The sequence below is a fragment of the Rhineura floridana genome, chromosome 4 (genome assembly GCF_030035675.1).
Source record: "Rhineura floridana isolate rRhiFlo1 chromosome 4, rRhiFlo1.hap2, whole genome shotgun sequence".
NCBI lineage: Eukaryota > Metazoa > Chordata > Lepidosauria > Squamata > Rhineuridae > Rhineura > Rhineura floridana.
This window is the reverse complement of record NC_084483.1, coordinates 162,025,492-162,051,794: the sequence shown is the minus strand read 5'-3', so window position 1 is coordinate 162,051,794 and position 26,303 is coordinate 162,025,492. Positions and strand designations below refer to the sequence as shown.

The following is a 26,303-nucleotide window of genomic DNA, read 5'->3' as shown; positions in this document are numbered from 1 at the left end:
TTTCACTTTTCAGCGGGGGTCTGGAAAGTAACCCGCCATATAAGTGAGGCCCTACTGTATAATACTCTAACCACAGCACCACACTGGCTCAATATGGAACACCTTCTCCTTCCCCTCCTTCATACAAATTATTATTTTGGCATCATTGAAATGTGTGTTGCATTTGTGGGGGGGTTATAAAAGGGTGTAAGGGTCATTCCCCTTTGTTTTATAATCTAACTAAGAGTGGGTTTTTTTTCAAGCTCAGTAACAGGCAAGAGGCTACTTCACATTTAAAAGTCTATGTATGTAAATCTATACAAATTAGGAAGATCTTAAAATTAATTTTAATTGCAAGCTCCAATAAGCAGTTTAATGAACCCACTTTCAGGAGAATAATGCCTTTGCCCTATAGCTACATCTTTTTTCAGCTGTTTTTCTTAATTTTGCCAGCCATTAATGGTTGGCTTAGCAAAGCGACAGTAAAGAAAAATTGCACCTCAATCCAAGATGTCTCTGCTTGTTTGGCATCTTCTGAGTCATGCAGTATCTGGTTATTTAAGTGACAGATAACTTTTTTTTTTTTACTACTGTCACCATTCCAGTTCCTATATAGAAGCTGAGGAGTGAAGCAGGCTTCAATTTTATCTCAGGCATCAACAAGAGAATTGCCAATTACATTCAGAGTCTGGGATCTTTATAGCTGTTGGTAATGCATAAAGCAGAGAGAACACAGCTTGATTTGCAGATGCCAGGCGGTGCTGACAGCTAGAAACAACTTGTTTTGACTTGTAAAGTGAGCCAATTTGATAACCGGAGTTCCTGAGGGGGAACAGGATTGAAGCACAAAACCGTCATTATTGACACCTTTCTTGATCCTGACATATATGCCCTTTAACGCTAGATGCAAATCAATGAATGCATTGTTACTTAATTTACATAAATCCCACTCTTCCTGTTTTAGAAAGGCTTATATGGGGCTCTCAGAGCTCCCCTATCCCGGTGATGACAAGCAAATCCACACCCAGGTAGTTTCCTTCCATGGCACTCTTTAGACCTCTGGCCAGCCTATATGCAACGGTTGGGGAACCTCAGCCCCCTCCTATGTTGCTGGACTACAACTCCCATCATCCCACCACAACCATTGGCCATGCTGGCTGGGGCTGATGGAACTGGAGTCCAACACATCTACAAGACTATAGGTTAGCCACTCCAACTGTATGGTTTGGGCAGGTGTGTTTTGCTGGTGGGATGCCATCTCATTACTTTTTCTGCAGGTGGACCCCTGCTGGCCCCCTCCAATCTGCCACCCAAGAGGTCTTCTGTATCTGTAGAAGTTGTGCAGGGGGAAGGGAGAATTTCACCTTGTGGTTTTTCCCATTACAGTGTTGCAAGAAAACCTGCACTTGGCTGAATTTTCTCTTCTCTTAATGATACAGAGTCATTCTCAGGCCCTGAGCCTGGCAACCCTAGTGTGTGTGTGTGTTTATCAGAGAGAGAGGCTGCGAGGGGGTGAGGCTGTCCAAGGGAGTGTAGCATGAAGGAACCCTGCACTTTTAAATTTGCAACTACACTAGTGGGTTTGGGAATATAGGGCTAAGAGAGATCAGGGTTGCCAGCTTTTTGCCAGCTCCTGTGCTTCTAAATAGCAGCTTGATCTGCTGACATTAGTGGTTGATAATGCTGATCTTTATACCGTGGAAAGGTTCAGCTGCTCATTTCTGTAGGGCAAGCTGCTCTTAAAGGCACAGGAGCAAATTTTGTTTTGATCTGCCTGCAGCTCATCCAATCCATTTGTCTGCCATTTGTGCCAGAAGCAAGGTGAGCCCAAGCCTTTTCTCAAAGAAATGGAGGCAATGGGTTATATTCAATGTAGCAATATGGAAATTGCTCCATCAGGACAAGCATTTCTGCCTGTCCAACGGAACAATCTCCCCTTTCCTGCCTCCATGCACTGCTCTGGGGGTTCTCCTGACCCTCTGGAGCAGCTATGGGGAGGATGCAGGGGTGTACGGGGGAGAAGGGGGAAGTCCCATTGCAGTAGCACAATGAGTTAGTTGAACACAGTCCTGTGTAGCTAGAACATTGGCTGTATGCCTTTATGAATCTGGAGTCTAAGATCCTGCACAAAAGCATCCTTTGTATACAACTGGGGTAGGGAACCTGTCGCCAACCAGATGTTGTTGGACTCCACTCCCATCAGCCCTGGCCCAATATAGCTCATACATCAGGGATGATGGGTGTTGTACTTCAACAACATCTGGAAAGCTGCTGGTTCCATATCCCTGATATACCATCCTTAACTACGTAGTCCTGAAATAAAAGGGAGGACCATGCACTATATGAAACAAAACAAAGAAATTTAGCAAAGATGTACCCATTAGCTCAGTCACGTTTATAGTCACATTATAAGAAAAGGTTAACAAACTCGTAAGGGATATTCTGACAATCAAACCTAGGATAAAAGTTTCTTCTTTTTCTGGATTTTGCCTTAGGAAAGGAAAACCAACTTCAATGCAATGAGTCGTGCCCTTTCAAAAGGTCTTATGCTACAGATGCTGAACTCGTGCAAATGGTAACTAATGTCATTTCTCCTCTGCACACATCAGTTACTGCTGAAATCTACATCTAATTCAATCAGCTGAATAGGCAATGACACTTCTCTTATTAAGCAGTCACAGGCAGGAAATGTTGTTACCATTTCATTAAGCTGATAGAATACAAGCAAACAAATGGACCTTGATTTCAGGAATACTGAAACATTCAAAAGCCCAGTGACTTCCATAAAAACACATGTAGTCTTGAAAACATTGACAAAAGGAAAAGCAGCTTCCCTTGATATTGGGAAATAGCTGCCTTGAGTCCAAAACAGCTGTGAATCACACAGAGTAGTTATTAGCCCAGTCCCATATTGTCACATGCCTTGCACAAAGATCTCAAATGCAGTTGGTCTGAAGGCACATGAGTTCATCACCTTGCTGAAGATTCTGATCAATGCCTGGATGGATGACCACCTGAGAACCACATGTAGGCCACCTTGGGTTCCATGAGAGACAAGAGGCAGCATATAAATATAATAACAATAAAGGGAAAAATTAATACAGTCTAAGGAACAGAATACATTTTGCCCAGCTAGCATTGCCCTGTGCTATTTGTGATGCCAGTGCAAAGTTCCAAAGAGCTCATGGAAGGCTTTAGGCCAATGCATATGGCTGTTCTCCTTGTGGCAATGCTTCCCCTTCTCACTGATAGGGTTGGATCCAGACTTTGTTTTCAGCACTAGAAGGGCTCCTTGTTTCCACCGAAGGAAGGACCATAGCTCAGTACTAGAGCATCTGTTGTGCATCCAGAAGGTCCCAAATTCAATCCCAGGAATCTCCAGGCTGGTCTGGAGAAAGCTGTCTGACTTGGTATAAGGCAACTTCCTGTGTTCCTAAGACTTTTGATCCAGTGGATGAATCACACTGATGGAAGGGGAACTTTTGCTGATTCCTTCTCTTGCAGTCTTCAGCAGCACCTCCCACAGGGTTCCAGAGGGTTCCCCGACATCCAGAGCAGTTTTTTGGAGGATGCAAGGGCCGGGGGGGGGGGGAGGAGAACTGGCAAAGGTTCCGCCTCCCTTCTCCCAGGAGGAGCTTCTTCTGAGCAGAACTCCATTCAGGGATGCTCCCACAGATGAAAGTGAAGACTGGATCTAAGCCATAGTTAATGTACAGACCACATTAATGGGCATTATGTGTGAAATCCTACAGAGGTTGCTGCTCAGTGGCCTCTCCATTGTTATACAGCATAGCCGGAGTGAGGGATTGGAGGCTCTCCAGGTATAGTTGGACTCCAACTCCCATCAGCCCTAGCCACCACAGCCAAAGATCAAGGATGATGGGAAGTTGGAGTCCAACAACATCCACAGGACCATGGGTCACCTGTACTCAGGGGTTTAGGAAGGTGGATGGCAATTTCCCTTGGCTGGCAATGACCAAATCCATTGTTATGTTTATTGTGTGCCATCGGTTTTAGATATTTTTAAGTTTTAAAAAATCATAATGTTTTAAATAAGTTTTTATTTTGCTTTTATTCATTTTTATTTATTTATTTATTTTGCAGGTGTGTTTGCCGCCCTGGGCTCCTTTGGGAGGAAGGGTGGGATATCAATTTAATAAAATTAATATATATGTTTTAAAAAAATTATGTACCTCTCATATGAGAAACAAGAAACAGTACTGAAATACTGGGATTGTCACCTCGTCGTTAATTGTCATTGTCACCTATCCAAGAGGTATTTTCCTTAAGGTGTAGTACAGGGGTGCAGAACCTTAGGCATGGGGGCTGAATGTGCCCCCAGGCTACTCTAGCTGGATCTTGGAACTCTTCCCAGGCCCCCCATCTCCACAAGTCATGCCCCCACCTAGCCCTGTTTTTGCCTGGTCTTTGAACTCTGACAATGCCATTTGCTTATCTGGATGGAGGATAGCGAGGGGTGGGTGAGTGTGTAGAAATTAGCCTGGTGTAAAAAGGTAAAATTGACGTTTGTTTCTCTGCCCACTTTGGCACTAGCCCTACCCATCACTTGCATGTGGCCCTTGAAAGGTGCTTTGAAGGAAATGTGGCCCTCGGGCTGAAAAAAGTTCCCCACACATGGGGTAGTAGCATCAATTTAGGGTAAACGGGGTGAGGGACTTCCAGTCTTAATGAGAGCTGGGCACTTGAACAAGACCCCCATCTGCACTATACATTTAAAGCAGCATCATGCCGCTTTAAACAGTGATGGCTTCCTGCAAAGAATCCTGCCAGCTGTAATTTGTTAAGGGTGCTGAGAGTTGTTAGGAAACTCCTGTTCCCCTCACAGAGCTACAATTCTCAGAATGGTTTAACAATCAATCCCTCTTCCCAGGGAACTCAGAGAACTGTAGCTCTGTAAGGAGAACTGGGGACATCTAGCAAATCTCAGCATCCTGAACAAACTATGTTTCCTAGGATTCTTTGGGGGGAGCCATCGCCACTTAAAGTGTCATGACACTGTTGTAAATGAATAGTGCAGATGGGGCCGCAATTTGGTTAGGGAACCTGTAGAAGAAGAACTGAAAGTTTTTTTGAGGGGGAAGGAATTGAACTGGGTTTTTTTAAAAAAGAAGAAGAAAGTAGACCAGCATTTATCATGGAGGCTGTAAATAAACAATTTCCTGCCCTAGAGAACAGGACTCAGATGGATAACCCCAGCAGTCTTACTCAATTCTAATAAACTGAGATGTTAAGAGACATACAGAGCATTCAGTCTTCTGACATAATGAAATGGCAAACCTTAACACAGAACTCAGGCTTTTCTGATTCTCAGTTCCAGCATAATTCCCCTAAACTGTAATATTTGTATCTTGTATCTTGTATTTGTATTTGATATTATTTAAGTTGGTTGTGTTTTGTCTGCTCGTCTAATTGTGTTTTTAAGGATTGTTTTAAAACTGAAATGTAATTATATATCTTATTGTTTGTACACCGCCCAGAGAGCTTGCTACGGGCGGTATAGAAATCGAATTAAATAAATAAAATAAAAATAAAATAAAACTGGACTTACACGTGTTGGTAGAGAAAAAAAATCACCCCAAAGTGAACCAAATGCAAACACCTATGCTAAGCATTTCCCTGGATTATACAACTCACCATCATCTCTACATTTTCCAAGTGGTGTTTGGGCTCACAAAGAATAGTAGAGTTGGAAGGGGACTATAAGGCCATCAAGTCCAACCCCCTGCTCAGTGCAGGAATCCAAATCAAAGCATTCCTGACAGATGGCTGTCCAGCTGCCTCTTTAATTCCCCCAGTGTCGGAGAGCCCACTACCTCTCTAGGTAATTGGTTCCATTGTCGTATGGCTCTAACAGTTAGGAAGTTTTTCCTGATGTTCAGTCAAAATATGGCTTCCTGCAACTTGAGCCCATTATTCTGTGTCCTGCACTCTGGGACATCAGTCTTTACAGCCAATCAGATCCTATATGCATCTAAATGTCTTCTAAGCTTTAATGCCATCTTTCAACATCAGCTTGTGAATACAGTATGAAATGAAAAGAGCAACAAATTATCAGTCAAACCTATGAGGAAGAAGGCAAAATCAGTGGGTGCAAGAAAAATGCATTAAGAAGCTGGTTCCCAAATTTCCTGATGTGTTTTGAACCTTTCTCAGAGAAAAATTACACATCTAAATTAAGGAAAATAGGATTCTGTTTAAATTCAATCTCCTCCAGGTTGCATCAGAGGAAAAGAACTTACTCTACAATTGTAAGAAAACATTCCTTTTGAGTTTGCTGGCCACAAAGAAACTGTTGCTCTGCAGGGTTTCATTCAAAGAGGGTTAAGAAATTTGGAATCCAGCTTTTAATAAAACTTATTTGCACCCATTTTGCTTTTTTGTTATTCTGTGCATTCCTCTTTCTGGCTGAAGTTTGCTGTCTCTAGCAACAATAGTATTTCCTTTGTTTTCTAATCTTAGGATCGCTCCCCATATTACAGTTCATGGCAAAAAAACAGATGCACAAGACCACAAGTAGACTTGCGTTTTCACTTTGTCATGTGAATAATAGCATACAAAAACAGAATGTGTGCATAGGGACAGGGGGACAAATTAGATGTATTTATATTTTGCATTTTAATGAGAAACTACCTAATTCGCAATTCTTAAACCAATGCGCAATCATCGTTTGAAATTTGCATTTTGCTGAATTTTGAGATACAGTTCTCCAACAAACCAACGTGCTCATGAAAATAACATACAATAATGCACCATATTAGGGGAAACCTGCACTAAAATGCCGACAAATTTTCATGAGGATTTTTTTTAAAAAGTCGCAGATTGCTACAGAAATGTAGAGAAATGAATTTAAGACTGGAAAAATGAAAAACTGAGAGAAGCCAAAATTGACAGGTTTGTATGTCCCCACTTGCATCTCCCCAGAGGTGTGTTGGGTGAGCTATTCTTCATTGTGGAGATTGTGTATTTTCATAGAGGGGAAATGTGCATGCTACCTTTTTTCATATTATAGCAGAAACTGGAAACACTAGTCTACATGTACATTGAGCCTTTTGGGAATGGATACATGCAGAGAGACTGAAAATGATTAGGATTCTTCATTTGAGCCAAGACAGTTCAGTAAGTTCATGCCTAGAAGCTGCGACATTCCTGCTGAAGACTGCAGTACTAAATACACTTACTAGAGAGTAAGGCTGCAATCCTAATCCCATTTGCCTCAGAGCCAGTCCCACTGAATGCAACTGGACTTACATCTGAGTAGACATGCTTCAGATTGCAGTGCAACAAGAGTACAAACTTGCTCAAGAGAGGTGTTGTCAAGTAAAGTTCACCAAATGGTATGAAAAAATGAACATAATCGGCAGCTATAACCTGATATTAAGTGACAGAAACTCATGTTATTCTGTTTTCTCTCTTTCAAAGGATATACTCCCGAATGCCAGTTTAGTTGTGGACTACATAAGCAGATTTGATATTCTTCAAGGGAACATAGGTAAGATCCAAATTCTGTTTTGGTGCTTGGGGTTGACGGGCCCCTATCTGCTATTGTACCCTACCAATCTCTCCTTATTTTATTGCAGTGCTATAGAAAGCATTGTTTTCATTATTATTTGTATTGTTTTTATAAAAGTACTTATTACTGTAGCCTTGTTCCAATGACATGGAATGGACAATGGACAAGCACAAGGGGTTCAGGATAGCACCTCCAACCTTTGTTGTTAATCAGAAGTGTGTCCACCCAGCCACTGCCAGTGTGGGCTAAGGTGGGTTTGCAGGGCCCTTTCAAAAGGAGATGGGGCATGTTAGCAGTATGAGTATCTGCACATTGGACCACTCCTGGTCAGGGGTGAGCCAAAGGGGCTGCTTAAGCCCATGCCACCCCCAGCCAGGTCTCTGTGCATTTGGGGCCAACCTGGGTCACCTATCCTGAGCTGTGGGACCTGGAGGTGGGGAGTACCCCAAGGAGGCCACAGTCCTGCTGCAGGTGATGCACAGGCAAGGCACCTGAGAGTTACCAAAGGACAATGTTGCTCATGTACATTGGAATCCCTGTGTAGTGTCCACCACCCACATGACCCCTACCTAACGCATTCTTCTGTGAGAGGTGAGATCTTTTCCTGGAGACAATCATGCATTGTCCTATAAATGTGCCTCACTTATCCTATACCCAGAAATTTACTTTCATACAGAATTATTCCTCAGATTCTGTTTATATCATAGAAAATAGCATTATTATAATATGAATTATTTAATGTGGTACAGCACATTACAGTCATAATCTCTAAGATGAAATAAGGTGGTAGAGCACCACACTTTATTTTGAAACTCTCAAGAAGATAATGATTGATGTAAAGTTTCGCCTATCCTGACTCTGGCTAGAGCAAATCCTGTAGCTGTGTAGATGTGAGTATATGATTAAGACAGGGCTCGCACTTAGGAGCAGGAATTCTATGCCTGAAGTGATTTCAACTCTTTTTGAAATCTGTCTGACTTTGGCACTGCCAGGCACAGAACCCTTACCAAGGCTTTTGATCTAGTATCCAATGATGTGCTAAAGGTGTTCCCTGAATGCAACACGAAGATGCATGAAAATCATTGGAGCTGTGATGACTAACTAATCAATGGCAACACCTGATCTTCAGATGGGTTTTGAGTTTTATGGGTGTGCATATAGAAAGGAGTGGTCTAGTGATGTAATAAGGAGGTGTTTGATTATGTATTGGTGGGCATGCCCAAAGGTTATGTGTTCATGTATATGTGATGAAGTGTAGTTAAGAAAGATTATCTCTTCAGGATAGCTTTACAACAAATACTTAGCATGTTGTTTCTTGGTTTGTCCAGACCCTTGAACAAACAAATATTGTTCTGATCATTTAATTTGCACCTTAGTAGTACCTATATTTATCTAAAGTCTCTCTCTCTGAAGATCAATGTAATCTGCATTCAGTAACCTTTTCATTGCCAGTGCCTTTCATTATACAGCCACAAGAGTGGCTGTATACTATAGCCAGTGTGGATTTTTCACATTCCGCAATGTTAAATTGAAAATACCCCCATGCCATTCTGATGCTTTCTATAAGCTCATTTCAAAACAAAACCTTACAAAACTTATAGACTTGAACTCAGAAACAGTTGCTTAACAACCCTCTAAATTTTCATGGCGATACACAAAACAGACAGAGAGAATAGAGTTCAAAGTCTAAACAGAGAGAAAAAAAACCCTAGGTCCCTTTTGGACTTTTTTCTTTCAGAGTTCTCATAATCTGTTGAAATCCATTAAAAATCAGCCATGTTCACAGAGTACTTGTAATCCTATTACTGACCTTGCCCCATACTCTGACCTTCATCTTCTGCAGTTTAAAAGTTAAAAAAATGCCTGGCTGATTTTTAATTAATTTAAGAAGTTTTGGCTTGAACTCAATGATAATGTCGGGCATGCTCAGTAAGAACCAACTGTCAGTGTTCTAAAAGCCAAACTCACAGCTGCTAGGCTTGTCTAATCAGGGGGCCACACCCACACCAGACATTTATTTCACTTTAGACAGTCCTGACTCCCCCCAAAGAAGAATCCTGGGAAGTGTAGTTTCTGAAGGGTGCTGAAAGGAGACTCCTATTCCACTGACAGAGCTCCAGGGGCCAGACTGATTTAACAGTCAGCCGCTCTGATTGAAAAGTCTGTGAGGGGAACAGGGCATCACCTAGCAACCCTCAGCACCCTTCACTAACTACACTTCCAGGATTCTTTGAGAGAAGCCATGACTGTCCAAAGTGAAATAAAGCCCTGGTGTGGATGTGGCCAGGGACAGCTTTGGTTTAAATTTGGGTGGGAGGCTACATGTGCCTGCTGTAGAATAAAAAGGTGGGGGAAACGCTGAAAGGCAATGACATTGTTCACAATGTTTTCCTTTTGGAAAGGAAAGCGGCTTCCCCCGCACAGTGCCCACCCACCCAATCTCCTCCCCTCCCCCTTCTCCTACCCTCCCTGCCTCTACCCCAGGTCAGTGTTGGACTACAACTGTTTCCGATCAAGGGTTATATGAGATCTAAAGGGAACCCCAGCCAGTAATCTGGCCACTGCATTTTGGACCAGTTGAAGTTTCCAAGTTGTCTTCAAGGGCAGCCCCACATATAGCACATTGCAATAACCCAATCTGGAAGTTACCAGAGCATGGAGTACTGTTGCTAATGCATCTCTCGTCAAAAGGGGCTGTAGCTGGCAACCCAGCTAGAGCTGCAAAATAGGCACTCCTAGCCACCAAAGCCACCTGAGCCTCCAGTAACAATGTTGAATCTAGGAGCACCCCGAAGCTAAGTGCCTGCTCCTTCCAAGGGAGTGCAACTGCATTCAGAATAGGCCATCTTCCCATCTCCTGGACTTGAAAACTTGGAATACATAACACCTCTGTCTTTTCAGGATTCAGTTTCAGTTTGTTGACCCACATCCAGCTCATTGCTGCCTCCAAACAGCTGTCTAGTACCTCAAGTACCTCTCCCAATTCAGATGAAACAGAGACGGAACTGAGTGTTATCCACATATTGGTGACACTTCAGTCCAAACCTTCTGATGACCACTCCCAGTGGCTTCATATAGATGTTCTTCATATAGCATGGAGACCAAGATGGAACCCTGGGGTTCACATGAAAGCTCTCATGGCATTGAAAGAAGCCTCCCACACCTACCTTCTGGAAACATCCCTGAGGTAGGAGCAGAACCATTGAAGTACAGTGCCCCCCACACTCACCTTCTGAGCCGCTCCAGAAAGATGTCATGGTCAACAGTATCAAAAGCTGCTAAGAGATCAAGACGAACAAGCAGGATTGCACTCCCTCTCTCTCTCTCTTGACAAATGTCATCAACCAGGATGACCAAGGTAGTTTCAGTGCCATGACCTGGCCTAAAGCTAGACTGAAATGGATCCATTTATTCAGTCTCCTCCAAGAATGCCTGAAGTTGGATCGCCACCACCTTCTCAAGCACTTTGCCCAAAAAAGGGGTATTTGCTACTGGGCGATAGCTATTTAACACTTCTGGATCCAATGAGGTATTTTTAAGGAGGGTAGTTAATCTGTGTTCTATAAGTTAATTTAATCAATGGCCATATTTTCTCAAACCAATCTATTGTAGGAATAGCATTACTTTTCTCCCTAATTCTTTGTTTTAATTACTTTGGCTGCTGCTAACAGGTTTATTACGACTACTTGGCTGGCATCTGGGACTGTGTTTTCCAGAAGTAGTATCTTGGAATCCTGATGGATAGGATATCCTGGCATTTCTGTAATTGTATTACAGATTGTACTCCATAAAATCTGAATGCTACGATATTCCCAATACACACATGTGCATAAAATCTATGTGTATTGTCTCAGCAATAGTCTTAGCCTGATCTATAAATCAGGTTTAGTTTATGCGGTGTTAAATACTAATCGTAATAAATTTTAGAATAGTTTTCCTTTATGTCATTTGAAACTAGCCTATGTGGTATGTGGATCCATAGCCGTTTCCATTCACTGATTATTATTTCATGTCCAATATCTCCTTCACATTTTCTCATTAAGATGCTAGCTGTATGTTCTAGATCTAAAATTATATTGTAAAATTTCCTATTACTCCTTTACACTCTGCAGTTGAATGAATAGTTAAAGCCCATGCAATTAGGTTGCAGATCCTTTTAAACATTACACTTAATAAAATTGCAGCTCAACACTTACATGTTTTGCCTCCTTATTCCAGGAAGGCAATCTCACCAAGGTTAAGCCCCTTTGGTGATTTCAAAGGAAACTTAAGTTCACGCTTAATTGTGTGGCCCAGGTTGCATCAAGTGGACTTGCAATAAACGGGTGTGTGGAGAGGAAGAGATGTGAGGGCTTGCTAGTTTAGTAGAAAAAAAGTGAAGATCAGAATAGGGAAATCTATGGTGTGTAAAGAAAATGTTTTGCAGACATATACTGAGTTTTGGCGTGTGTTGAAGAGAAGGAGGAGAAGGCTTGGCTGATAAAAGGAGATTATGAAGTGACAATGAAAGAAAGCATGAATAGGAAGTGAAAGAAGGAAAGGGTGGTTATAACTAGTCTGAAGCGAATGTGACCTGTCAGAATTCCTCACCCTATTTATGGGCAGAGACACTGGACAACCCATTTCCCTGATTTTTTTTCCATAGGGAGGAGAAATTCTTCAACAGTTTCTTGAGGATGGAGCTCACCATTAGTACTGGCTGAAGCACAGCGTCTTCTCTTTTTTTGCCCTAAGGTTGTTTTTGTTTTGGTTGCAGCACCAACAGCAAATATGTTAGCACCTTGGCTGCCATTTTGTATCCTGTACATGACCCATACCTAGCATCATTCTAGGGCATTATGGGAAGAAAAAGACAGCTATCACCAAAAATGGTGGAGACTATTCAGAGAAAATTCTATGTAGTGGCCTTCTTTCTCTAGGTAGATGGGATGGGGGAGCGAGAAAAAAAAATCAGAAATGGTTCCAGAAAAAAAAGCCAGCTGAGAAATTTCAGCTCAGCTCTAATTATAACAGGCTTGTGAAAAGCAGAGGGTGAGAGGAGAGACGTAAATTGGGATGAGGGAACAGATAAAGTTAATACAGTTTCTTAAGAGGAAACAGGGGAGCCTGCACTGTGGAAAGTGATGCTGAGTCAGTGCAGAGGCAAAAAGTAAGAGGTCATTTGGTCCTACTGATGGAAGAGAAAATTATTCTAGCAGATGGAGGAGAGAGTAAAAGCAAGGCAAAAACTAGCAAGGAGAAATTTGAAATGGCCTACATGAGAGATGAACTGAATATGCAAAAGATTTTCAGCAGCTGATGTGGGGGGGGGAAGGCAAATTTTGTGCAGGCTGCAAAGGAAGGAGTAGTAGAAGGATTTAACAACATTCTGGATGTGGGAGGAAAATGAGAAGTGAAAGATGGTCCTGTTGTGCTCTGTGGAGGCAGAGGAGATAATAGGATTTCCCAATAGTGACAAAAAGTTGTGGCAGAGAGAGTGGCCCAGATAAGGAGATGGAGAGTTCAATTTGACACTTTGCTGGGATGCTCAGGCCACTAGTCCTGATGAAAATGTCAGCAAGGCAGCTAGTGATAAAAAAGAATAAACCTGTGGTGGTGATCTGTAACCTGACTGCTCTGGTTAACGTGTGTGGTTTTTGCCACCTTAGTTCACTGCAGACAGTACATTAAAAAAAACACAGACACTGAGCTCAGCTTGGCATGCCCCCCTCGGCTTGGCACCCTGGGAAAGCACCCAGCTTGCTCACCCCTATGGCCGGCCCTGACTGGGACAGGTCTTTGGTCATCTTCTGCACTTATGCTCCCCCTCTATCCCTCATGCAACGGTAATTGCTTGCGTTTGGGAAACCCTGAAGAGAGCTCCTATGAGGAATGTCTGAGGGAAACGCAGACAAGCATTACCAGTTGTACAAATTATATTCTGAACCAAGTAATTATGAACTTTGGGGAAATGATTGTCTGCTAGGACAATGGAGACCACTGTGAGAATAATTACAACTTGTCTCTTATCTTTTCCAAGGTGATTGTTGGGTTCTGGCAGCTCTGGGTTCTTTGACCCTACAACAGCGGTTCCTGGAAAATGTTATTCCAGAAGGCCAAGGATTCAAACACAATTATGCAGGAATTTTTCATTTTCGGGTATGTAAAGTAGTATGTTGTTGTGCCATTTCGAATTATGTGTTCAGAACAAAACTCCAGAACTTACAGCTGTTGATGGTAAAAAGATACATTTATTTAATGTTTGCTACAGTTGGTCATCAAAATGTAGGTTTAAGAGCAAAAATTTAACATATAGACAGAATACATGTTAAAATACATAAAATAATAAAGATCCCTCCAGGGAAATGAACAATGTTAACTTATCTTAAGTCATTTGGCCCTCTTTGCAGTCAGCACATCTAAGGACTGGAAGCATTTAGTGCAAATCTTTCTAGTTACAGTACATAATAGTGTCAGTGTGCATGGCAGAACTGTTGATGTTTGATTTGCCTTGATAATCTACCCTTTATACTGTATGCATTTGGTCTTAATATATAGCTTTGCAATAGTGCTATGCTGAAAAAAATCTGTTTTTTTTTTTACCATTCTCCACTAATTAAAAAGGAAAAAATGCAGCAGAAAATTATGAAAGAGAAGGGGAAATTACAGTGAAATTCTGAAGGGTGTGGTGCAAAGTTTTGGTTGAGCTTACCTTACTTCTGAGATGGCTGAGGGACTTAGTGAATGTCCTTTTCTTTCATTCTACAAGACCTCTTTGGTGGTCTGCATTCTGCAGCCTTTCCAGATGATCATGAAAACTGCATGCAATCTTCTGCTGGCCTTTCCTGTAAGCACAGGGAGACAGGGTGGCTGCCTGCCTTGTGTCTGATATGTTGCTATATCATTAAAACAAACTCTTTAAGAAAAATCACTGTAGAAAGTTTTTTTAAAAAAAGAAACAGGAAAAGGAAGGACTTCCTTTAAAATCAAAATCAGCAAGTGTACCAATCTGAAGCACTTGGTAGCTGGCTTCCTGTGCTTCAGTTAAAGCCAGGAGAAGAAAGATCATGAAGTGTGAGCAGCCAGGGAGGCTGCAGACCACTGGAGAAATATTCAACACAGGTGTGGGGAACCTTTGGCCCTACAGATGTTGCTGAACTACAACTCCTGATAGCAAGCATGGCCAATGGCCAGGGGTGATGGGAGGTGTAGTTCAGCAGCCTCTGGAGGGCCAAAGGTTCCACACACCTGGTATAATGTAAAGAAAAAAGCACACACAACCACCCTTGGCCATCTCATAATGATAAGATAAGCTCAGCCTTGCACCCACCAAAATAATAAAAGAAATTCTAAAATGCCTTGTGAATGAGGCAGAAAAACAGAAGCCTCTTTTGCAGGGAACAAAAACTTTTGAGAAGCTGGAGATTTCAACACAACAGTACTTTGCATTATTCTCTCCAGTACAGGTTTAATATAGGAATTGCTTCATGAAAAGCCTGTACACATTATTCAGGAGATTCCATTATTCTTATTAAGAAGTAGAATTTATTATGGTATTTGGAAATATTTTCCACTATCCTCTTATCAGCAACTCAATACACCTGGATCTACTTTTCCTCTGACAAGAAGGTCAGACTAAACCAAACAAAACCCAACCTAAACACCCACGCCCCTGAATCAAATATTTGTCCATAATGCTCTTAAATTATCTCTTCAAAGTTGCTGCTAATGCAGCACAGCTTGGTAATTAGTTTTCATGCAACATTGTAAAGAATTCACCATTTTTTCCACAAAGAGATAAAAAGCCTATTTTCCATTTCAGTCGTAGTGCCTGCCATTTTTATATTAGTTCAAAGAAATTTTAGCAATTGGGAAGCACTGATTTAACAGCCCAATCCACAGAGATTGGTCAAAAAGTACCTGATGTATTGTTATGCCTACTATAAACCTATGTAGGTCTGGGCCTGTCCAGTAAGTGGATGGGATACTAGCTCAGAATCCCATGCACGTTTCTCTGAAAGAAAGGTCAGGATAAATATATCAAAGGAAATCATCATTATTAATTACCTTATTATTAAGTTATTATTTATTACTGTACTCCAGGAAACTTAGGGTAGTTGGTTTATCCTCCCATTTATCCCTGCAACAACTCTATGAAGCAGGTTGCATTGAGAGACAATGACTGGCCCAAGGTCACCCAGTGAACTTCAGGACTTAAGTGGGGATTAGAACCCTAGTTCAATGCTATACCACACTGTTTCTAGTGAATACTGAATTGTTGTTCTCTTTTCAGTCAGTAGAAATGACTGTTAAATTTTGCTACGATCTGTTACAGGCTCTTATTATAAGGATTGGCAACTTTAAAAAAAAGCCAAAAAGTATATCCTTGGCAACTAAATGTAACTGGGATTCAAAATGGATGGAAGTTTATCACTGACCAAACAGTAATTCACCACACAGAACATGCAACTATTTGGTATACTGCAGGGTCTGCCAATCTTTTTGGACCAGTTGGCACATTTCAAATTTTGAGAGTTCCAGGGTGCCACTCACAAATTGCTGCCAGGGGGGCATGGCAATACACAGGGGTCACCAACCCAGCATCAACAGCCTTTACACAAAATGGCTGCCATGAAGGGGAATAGCATGACACAAAATTAGAGGGTAAACATGATGAAACTTTTCACATTTGTTGGGGTGTGGGATTACTTAACATTCACCTACACTTATTGTGCAGTATTGTTTGCTCCTGGTGACTACCTGATCTCAGATGAACCCACCACAAGAAAGGTGTGTCCTAGTTGCTAGGGTAAAAGGAAGGACAAACTATGCAGTTTCCAAGGACTAGAAAAAAGGAGACAGGAACAGGAAAAGTGCACTAGAAGGGAGGGGAAATCAGCAGCTCTTTAGGACGCCAGGGATTTCTATTCCCTAGTATCCAAATAACTCACTTATCAATCACAGCTCTGACTTCACTCATTGTTTAAAAACACTGAAAAGCAGGAGCAGCCAGGCTGGCTTATTTCACAGAAATTCCTTAGAAGGTTGCATATACGTTTTGTTTCATAACCTTCTTTCTAGGAGGGCTAAATACTTACTTTTTTTTAAAAAATGAAAGCTTGGAGTCTGAGGCATCTGCTGAGGATGCCACTGGAGGCCATTGTGTATGCCATGGTGCCTGTCGGCACCAGGTTGGTCACCCCAGTATACTTATTGTGTGGGTGGATATTGATCACCGTTTAGCCCCATATCTTACCACACATTGCACCCAATGTGTCGTAATACTTCTCTTTGGCAGGATTGTAAAGATTACAAAGCTATTAAAGCTAATCTTGCTCTAATTTGGATCTCTGTATCACACTGTCAAACTCTAAGAAGAATATTGTAATGTATCTCTGTGGACGTTGTAGCGAAATGTCCATCTGTATCCATTCATGATGATGGTCAGCTGTAAAAGCAATGAGACTATTTCCATTTGCAACAAAATATTTGCATTTAGTTGAACTATTTTCAAACAGATGGCAAATCTTAAAAAACTAATAACACAAAACTTCAGCATAGGCACCATTTTGTATCTGAAATAAAATACCAACACTTCTTATAGTATGAGTGAATAAGTGCAATCTAAGGTGACAAAAGTGAATGCCAAGCAACCAGAGAAGATTGCCTCCATCTGCTGCTCTCCCCTTTCTCCCCTCCTTCCACGCTTAATTCACTCATATTTTTGTAGCTGAAGAACATTAAAATCCATGCATTTTATTATTATTATTTTAAAAAAGTCTTAGAATTCTCATTGTTTCCATCCTGTGATGGTAGCAGTTCTAGCCTGGTCTTAGCCTTGGTTAATACATTATCTGGGGCCTTTGCATGGTAGATGATGAACTATCTCCACCACATAGATAGATGTACATATGAGCCAGGAGCATCATACAGAATCTGGTCATGTGGAGGCCCTAACTCATACATTAAGTCATCTGTGATGCAGCCATTATGCTGAAGCTGAGTAGGTTTGGCTCTGGTCAGTGTCTCAATAGGAGGCAGCCCAGGAATCACATGTTATGCCACCTCGAGTTCCATAATGGAAGAAAGACTTGATATAAACATACTAAATAAATCTATCCTCATGGGGGGAGGGGAGCTGCCGTTCCTTCAGAAAGCAAAATCCCTAGATAATATACAAACCAGGACTCAGTCCACTTATACATGACCTCCCAAAAAAGAAAAAGAAAAAGAGAGAGAAAAGATGCATTGCCTAGAAAAAGAGGGCAAAAGAGGACAGATTTGCATAATATTTGCATATGCTGATTTGTACACTTAGATACAAATTTAGAAATAATCACTATAATATAAATAGAAATACAATATGGAAGACTGTGACCTGTGTCTGTCCAGAGGCTGAGTGGGCAACTAGCCCCTGCTTTCCTTACTGTTTTTCATCTTGAAATAAGATTGGGGCTTGGCAGCCCTTCAGATAGAAGACTGTCCTTTGTAAGGTCAGACGCATGGCCAGCCTGAGCTTCCAACTATTTCTGATTACCAGGGGCTGACCCTCTCTTGAGTTAACCGCCCCTGGTAAACCACTATAATCTCTTTCCCTGTATTTTTTTTCCTTTTGGGAATGCCTTATTAAAATGTAATTAGTAATAGTTGCTAGCATTGTCAGTCTTCAGAATTCATGCCCCTCCTGAGGGTCTCTAACTTAAAGGTGGAGGTTCCTAATTTAAAGGTGGAGGCTATGGATAAAATGATACGATGAGTTTCTGTTGGGAATTTGGGGATATTCCTTAACTCAGGGTCACCAACATGGCACCCATGGGTGCTATGTTGCCTACAAATACTCCCTCAGGACTCCACCTACTCCTGATTTTTCTTTTTTGTGGGGTGAGGGGAAATTCCTCCCTTTTTATTAATATTCAACAGTAGCTGGACTGGCTGGAAAGAGAAGATTTGCTCCACCCTTTTTATTTCCATTCCCCAGAGTGGCACCTGTGACAGATTTCCAAGTGTGCCCCAGACCCAAAAAGGTCAAATACCCCTGCCTTAACGATACAGTTTAGAATTTTGGTTGCATACACACACACTATACATTTAAGCTCCACCCCGGAATCCTGGGAATTTTAGTCTGCTAAGGGTGCTGGGAATTGTAGCTCAGTGAGGGTAAACTACAGTGGCCAGGATTCTTGGGGTGTGTGTGCTTTAAATGTGTCTTAAATGTATACAGCCCATGACTTGGGGGCAAAGCAGTTGCTTTAGCTTAGTTTTACTGTTTATGGTCCTTGTTTGCAGTTAATTATGCCCAGGCAAGAACAAAAAGATCCCTTGTATATAAAGTTCTCAACCCCTGTTCTTCTGGGGCTTTGCAGAATTATAATAATTTTATTGATTTTATCTTTTTTGTAGGTTATATTGTGTGCTTTTTAAAACAACAGAGAAAATGGTAGTAACAAGTTTTTCCATTAGTAAATTAAACAATATTCTGTAGGCCAAGTGATCTTAACAGCTCTACAGCACAGTTTTCTTTTCTTTGCGCTAAGCAGGAGCATCTGAATTAACCACCAAAAGAAAAGGGGGGTTTCTGTTTTATTGTGAACTTTACTTTTGATGCTTGGAAATCTTCCAATATGTGGATGAAATTGCTGCAACCCCTTGAAAGACACCTTCTTGTTTGCACTTAAACCATGTGGCTTCCTAGGGTGTTTAATAAAAAGTGCATTGCAGTTTTAACCTTAAACCTTCTCAGTCAATAGGCCAGCTGCCTCATGCTGTTGGCGATTGGCACAAGCTTTTGATTGTGAGTAAAATAAAAAAAAATTCAAGTATCAAAGAGTTTGAAAAAACAGTGCTCCAAGTGTCTTTCATGTATACCCATTTGTTCTTTGCCAATTGGCTACAATTATTAAAGATGAAACAAATTTGATTATTTTTACTGGCTCAAAGCTGTGCTTTTACTTTGATGGTTCAGATAAACCAAATTTGCATTAGCCTTTCTAATTTTTGTTATGCAAAATTTAAACTTGGTTTCCTGGATTATTTTTTAAAGCTAAAATTAATTTGGAAGGTTCAGAATGTAGGAGAGAGATCAAATGCTGCCTTTAGATTCAAAATTCCATCATCCATTTTTGGTATATAATCCTTGGTTATACCAATCCCAAAGAACAAGATGTAAGAATAGTATTCTCACTATTCAATAGGTAACCCACTCCCAATGTAAATCAGGTATACAATATGTTATAATTATGTAGAATCATAGTAGAGTTGAAAGGGGCCTATAAGGGCATTGAGTCCAACCCCCTGCTCAATGCAGGAATCCAAATTAAAGCATACCTGACAGGTGGCTGTCTAGTTGCCTCTTGAATGCCTCTAGTGTTGGAGAGCCCACCACCTCCCAAGGTCATTGGTTCCATTGTCATATAACTCTATTAGGAAGCTTTTCCTGATGTTCAGTAGAGGTCTTGTAACTTGAGCCCATTATTCCATGTCCTGCACTCTAAGGATGATTGAGAAGACATGTTGGCCCTCCTCTGATCGACAACCTTTCAAGTACTTGAAGAGTGCTATCATATCTCCCCTCGGTCTTCTCTTCTCAAGGCTAAACATGTCCAGTTCTTTCAGTCTCTCCTCATAGGGATCTGTTTCCAGTCCCCTGATAATTCTTGTTACCCTCCTCTGAACCTGTTTCAGTTTGTCCATATCCTTCTTAAAGTTGACATCCAGAACTGGACACAGTACTCAAGGTGCGGCCTTTCTAGTGCCAAATAGAGGGGAACTAGTATGTCACATTATTTGGAAACTATACTTCTGTTAATGCAGCCTAAAATAGCATTTGCATTTTTTTGCAGCCACATCGCACTGTTGGCTCATATTCAGCTTGTGATCAACAACAATTCCAAGGTGCTTTTTGCATGTAGTATTGTTGAGCCTAGTATCCCCCATCTCATTCTTTGCACTTGGCTTCTTTTTCCTAGGTGCAGAACTTTGCACTTATCCCTTTAAAATTCATTCTGTTGTTTTCAGCCCAGTGCTATCAAGATCACTTTTGATTTTGTATCTGTTCTTCAGGGTATTAGGTATCCCTCCTAATTTTGTATCATCTGCAAATTTGATAAGTGTTCCTTGCACCTCCTCATCCAAGTCATTAATAAAAATGTTGAAGAGCACTGGGCCGATGTAGCTTGCCAATCAGAATATCATGAGGCACTTTGTCAAAAGCTTTGCTGAAGTTGAGATATATTATGTCCACAGCATTCCCATAGTCTACCAGGGAGCTTTCTTCTACTGAGTCCAACCATTGAATCACCTAGCTTGGTATTTTTCACATTGTCTGGTAGCTGCTCTACAGGATTTCAGAAAGAGGTCTTTCCAAAATCTACCAGGAGTTGCTGGGGATTGAATCTGGGGCCTTTTGCAAGCAAGGAAGGTGTTCTACCATTGCGCTATGGCCCCTCCTCCAAAATATTACATTTTAACAGAGAAAGGGGAGGAAAGAAGAAGAAAGTCCTACAAAATATTTATAAGGAGTAGAAATTATCACTAGGTTTTGTTTCTACATAAACATTAGTTGCAGATGCTGATTCAAAACAAAAAAACACAATTATCTATTTGACTGTTCAAAATGAACAAATAAATTACAACTTAAGACAACATGAGTCCATGGATTTCACCAGATGTGGTGTGTTCTGTGGTCTTTGCAGATAATCCTCAATAGATGGATTGCAACCCTTTGTTCCATTAGTTTGCAACCTCAATCTGAGCGATGATAATCAATGTTTGAAGTGTTCATGATTGTCTCACAGAATCACAACCTCAATAGAAACTAAAAAGAATGTTACTGGAGACACCACCAGCAACCCTTCTGAGAATAAAAACCTAGGAAGAGCCCCCTGGATCAGGCCAATGGCCCATCTAGTCCAGCATCCTGTTCTCATAGTGGCCAGCCAGGTGCCTGTGGGAAGCCTGCAAGCTGGACCAGAGCACAAGACCACTCTGACTTCCTGTGGTTTCCAGCAACTGGTATTCAGAAGCATACTGCCTCTGACCCAGAGCTTGGACAAGTTACTTTTTTGAACTACAACTCCCATCAGCCCAATCCAGTGGCCATGCTGGCTGGGGCTGATGGGAGTTGTAGTTCAAGAAAAGTAACTTGTCCAGGCTCTGCTCTGACCATGGAGGCAGAGCATAGCCATCATGGCTAATAGCAGAGCTTGGAAAAGTTACTTTTTTGAACTACAATTCCCATCAGCCACAGCCAGCATGGCCACTGGATTGGGCTGATGGGAGTTGTAGTTCAAAAAAGTAACTTTTCCAAGCTCTGGAATAGCCACTGATAGCTTTATCCTCCATAATCTCAGTGAACCCTTTCCAAATTGACCCATATACGAAAATCATTTACTTGGCCTTAACAATTTTTATTAATCTGATTTCCACAACTAGATTTTGGGGGGCTGTTTCATGCACAACAATTTTGAAATAATTCCAACCACAATGTTCTAAAACTTATTGAACTAGATTCCCAAACTTTATTTATAACGAATTTTCCTAAATTGAGGAAAAGCTCAGTGGAGCTTCCGAAGTACAATGAAGACAGCTGTTTATACACGTGGATCCCAGGATAAGCAGATCAAAAGGAAAATGAGAGAGGAAAGCCACATGGTTAAACAGGTCATGAAGGAAGGGTTACAAAAAGGCCTCTACCAGAAGGAGTTACTACTTTCCCCTCCTGCAGTTGTATCAATTAATACAAGTAGATGGGGCAGAGAGTTGAGCTGTCTTGGAACTGAAAGGCAGAACTGCAGTACATAGTCTGACCTCTGCCATCAGACAGGGGATTGGGGTTAAATGGGATGCTGTTCTCCCTTCCTCCCAGGCAAAACAATATGGACCAAGAGGGAGCCCAGCCTTAGACATGGCTTAACTGAGTTATTATTCCTCATTCGAAAATACAGACTGATCTGTTGTGCATCCCACTTGATTGTTTCACTGTTGGCTTAAGTGCCCGGCATTTTGTGCATGGAATGACCACTTCTTTCACCAGTCTGAAGCACCATATCTTGCTTCTTTGGGACAGCTGTCCTTCATGCAAAACATGCCTTTTTCACCAGCAGTGATACACATAAGGTGGAGCTGCAGAGCTGCCACCTGACACCAGCATCATTACTGCTTATCTGGATGGAGCCAGGGCCACCTTGTTGCCTGGAAGGAGTGGCAGTGCTCTCTCCAGCGTGACCGCATGGCCTCGACCTCTCCGTTACCTGACCTGGCCCAATCCAGGTAAGCAGCAGCCACACTGGTGGCAGAAGGGCAGCTCTGCCCCATCACGTGAAGATTTGCGTGGCTGTACATTTTGAGTATTGTGTTATTGTCTTTCAATAATAATATGAAGAATGGTGCTACAAGGAGAATCTCTCCAGTATTTACTACTACTACTACTACTACTACACTATAAATGTACCTGGCACTTTACCATATACAAGAGGACAGGTCCCTGCCCTGAGAATCTTGTCTCTGTGCTGCAGAAGCATCATGGTACTAGAGCTATTATTTTACATTGCTTGGAAAGACAGGCAAATATTAACTAAGCTACCTTTTCTTAAGATGATCTCTGCTTAGGAACATGCTGTTAAGAAAAGGAGGAATGGAACTGAAAGTCTGCCAGGACTGCTCCAATATTCCTGGTATTTCTTTGTGACTGTGCCTTTCATGATCATAAATGACCTTGTTCTGTTCTTCTTTGTTACTTTTCCAAGGACCCAGTCTTAGAAGTAATAGCCACACTGATTGAACCAAATTTTTCCTGGACACATCAATTTATATCTTCATAGTGCAACTGTGGAGATTTTGTCCCATACTGTTAACAAAGTCATGACACACTACATTAGCCTGCTAATGATTGTAAAAATAGATCCTTTGGTTTGTCTCCAGCGAACCCTCTTGTTTCTTCCTTTCTTGAAACACTTCATCAAATTCATTCACATGAATTTGTATTTGTTAGAGGAGCATCTGTACTATCAAGCTGCTTAAGTGGCCAGCAGACTTCTTTCCAGCCATCTAACTGACAGATAATAGCCCACAGTAATCTTATTTTACAGGAGATACTTTACAGGTACAGTCCGTAAATATTTGACAGGGTATAAAGCAAACAAACAAAAGAAATAGAAATGGGGGGGGCTTGATTACAGATCATACTTAATCATTGCTTCCAGAGAGGCTTAAACGAGAGCAATAAAAAGAAGACAGTCCCTGCCTGTCAGCTTCCAATCTAAAAAATATGACACACAAGGAAAAATAGATGAAGAGGGAAGAAGAAAACAAGCAAAGTTAAGCACTACTTCTTCAGTTCTTATAACAACCAGCTTGGATGAAAACAATTCAGAGAGGGGGGGGGGAATGGGGGAGAGAGAAATTTGATTCAGATCACATGTAAAGATCAGCCTACCTAATTTGCACTTTCTGAAACAGTACACAAAGCAAAAACACAGCCACAAATGAGCATTTTCTGAATTTTGCAATGTAGTTCTCCAGCCAAGTAATGTGTACAAAAATGCATATACTAGGGTAAAGTATGTATAAAAATGCACACATTCGTGAAAAATGACATACAAAAATGCATGATATTAGGGGAAACTGCTTTGCAAAAATATGTACATTAGGCAACATTGCATACACAAATATGTGTATATTAGGAAAAAGTTACACTAAAATGCTAAGGAATTTTCATGAGGATTTTTTTTAAAAAAATCACAAACTGATGTGGAAATGTGGAGAGCTGAAGTTAAGATTGGAAAAAGGATAGAGAACCTAAAATTGGCAGATTTGCCCATCCCTAAGACAAAGCCAGATAGAGCTGACCTCTCACTTCTCATCTCTCTCTCGCAGCCTGATGGAATTACTCCTGTTAGGTAACAATTGAGGGAGGGAGGAGCTAGATGGAACAGGTTTTGCAGCAGACCTAATGCAGAGGACCTGCTTCTCATCTTTCTTTCTCTAAGGAAGCATGATTTTGTGGAACTGTGAAAAAGTGGATCAATCCATTTTGTTTTTGCTTTTCGTGTTTTATTCTTCCAAAAGGATATCATAACTTTGAAAATATTTGAGTAAACAAATTTGGCCATTTCAGATACAGTATCTTACCTCCTTTTTTCCCCTTATAATTTTCAAGAGTTCTTACAAATCAGTGAAATACTCTACAATTAAAATACTAATTTTAATTGCAATTAAAAGAGGTCATTGGCAGGTGAAACAATGCAAATGTTCCGGCACTTGAAAAGCCTCATGTACAAACAAGCACAGCAGTATTGAAAACAACATCGCCACTTGTCATCTGCTTCTCTGTCTGCAGGCAGCTGACAAACAGACGTTCTGAATTTGTCATTGATTGTGTGGAAGTTGAACTGGATCCATGGAGGCAACTATAATGTGCCGTTAGAGGCAAATGGTCACATGGGGCATAAGGGGTCGTAACTCAGTGGTAGAACAGATGATTTGCATGGAAAAGGGCCCAAATACAGTCCTTGGCACCTCAAGGTAGGGCTGGCAAAGAGCCTTGTCTGAGATCATGAAGAATCACCATCCGTTGGCATAGATGAGGAATGGGGAACCTGTGGTATCTGCTGATATTGGATACACTGGCTATGACTGATGGGAGTTGGAGCCCAACAACATCTGGAAGGCCAAACATCCCCCAATCCTGGTGTAGAGGAGGGGTAGCCAACCTGATGCCCTGGAAATGTTGTGGTCCACAACTTCCATAGGTTCTAGCTGTATGGCCAGTGTTAGGGATTATGGGAGTTTAGTGCACAACATTAGGAGGGCACCAGGTTGGCTACCCCTGATGTAGACAATATTGTGCTACATGTACCCGTATAACACAGTTTCCTATGCACTCACTGTATTGGCATATGGAGTTCTTAGCCCTAAAGGTTCCCTTGCCCTGGGCCGGGGATGCTGCCATAGAAGCTCCTATGTATGTTGTAAGAGTAGCATCATGGCACAACGTTTTCTATTTTGTAGGAAAAGTACATATTCTTATAAAAGAAGCTCATCCTTTTCTCCTTTGTTTTCCAGTTCTGGTACTTTGGAGACTGGGTGGATGTGGTGATAGATGACCGGCTGCCTTTTGTTGATGGAAAATACTTATTTGTTAAGCCTCGGAGCAGAAACGAATTCTGGCCCCCGCTGCTTGAAAAAGCCTATGCCAAGTAAATATACATGGAATCTATTTCTTTTTAGTCAAGTTCTCTTTAATAATGGTGGCCTATCTTTGGTGGATGTTTGAGATAAAAGTACCCTGGGCCATGCTAGACTGGGATCACGGGCAATGATTCTGCGATACATGTAAGTAACAAACCTTCACCAAATATATCTGCAGAGGTAGAATTCCTATTCAAAAGGTAGTCCCACCTGTTGATTGTGTGGTCTAGTGGTTTACAGCACAAGCTTATACATGTCTATCCAGAAGTAAGTCCCATTGAGTTCAGTAGAGCTTAATCCCAGTCCCAGCTAAGTGGGTATAAGACTGTAGCCTTAGTTACTGGGATGCATGTGGGAAACCTTGCTTCTGGTCCTGTTATCAACTGGCTGCTTTTTGGAAACCTATGTCTGTATTTCTTCTCCATCTTCTATCTCAACCTCTGCTAACTCCAATGCCCTCCAGATATTAAAGACTACAATTCTCATCAGCCCCAGCCAGCATGGAAGGTGCCAGTTTGGCGAAGGCTATTCTATCTACCCTCTCTATCTAGACTTCTCCATGCCTATTAGGCAAGAAGACATGGCACTATCCTACCACTAGCCACCAACACAGAAAGCCTCACCCCAC

At 41.4% G+C, this 26,303-nt stretch overlaps 1 protein-coding gene across 1 annotated transcript in view; it reads left to right on the top strand.

The window, feature by feature from the left end:
• Nucleotides 1-26,303, top strand: part of CAPN13 (calpain 13) — a 106,497-nt gene that overhangs the window by 6,839 nt on the left and 73,355 nt on the right. The window contains exons 3-5 of the mRNA XM_061626118.1: nt 7,420-7,489; nt 13,530-13,648; nt 25,550-25,683. Coding sequence (XP_061482102.1) covers nt 7,420-7,489; nt 13,530-13,648; nt 25,550-25,683 — 323 coding nt within the window. The remainder of the gene's footprint in view (nt 1-7,419; nt 7,490-13,529; nt 13,649-25,549; nt 25,684-26,303) is intronic.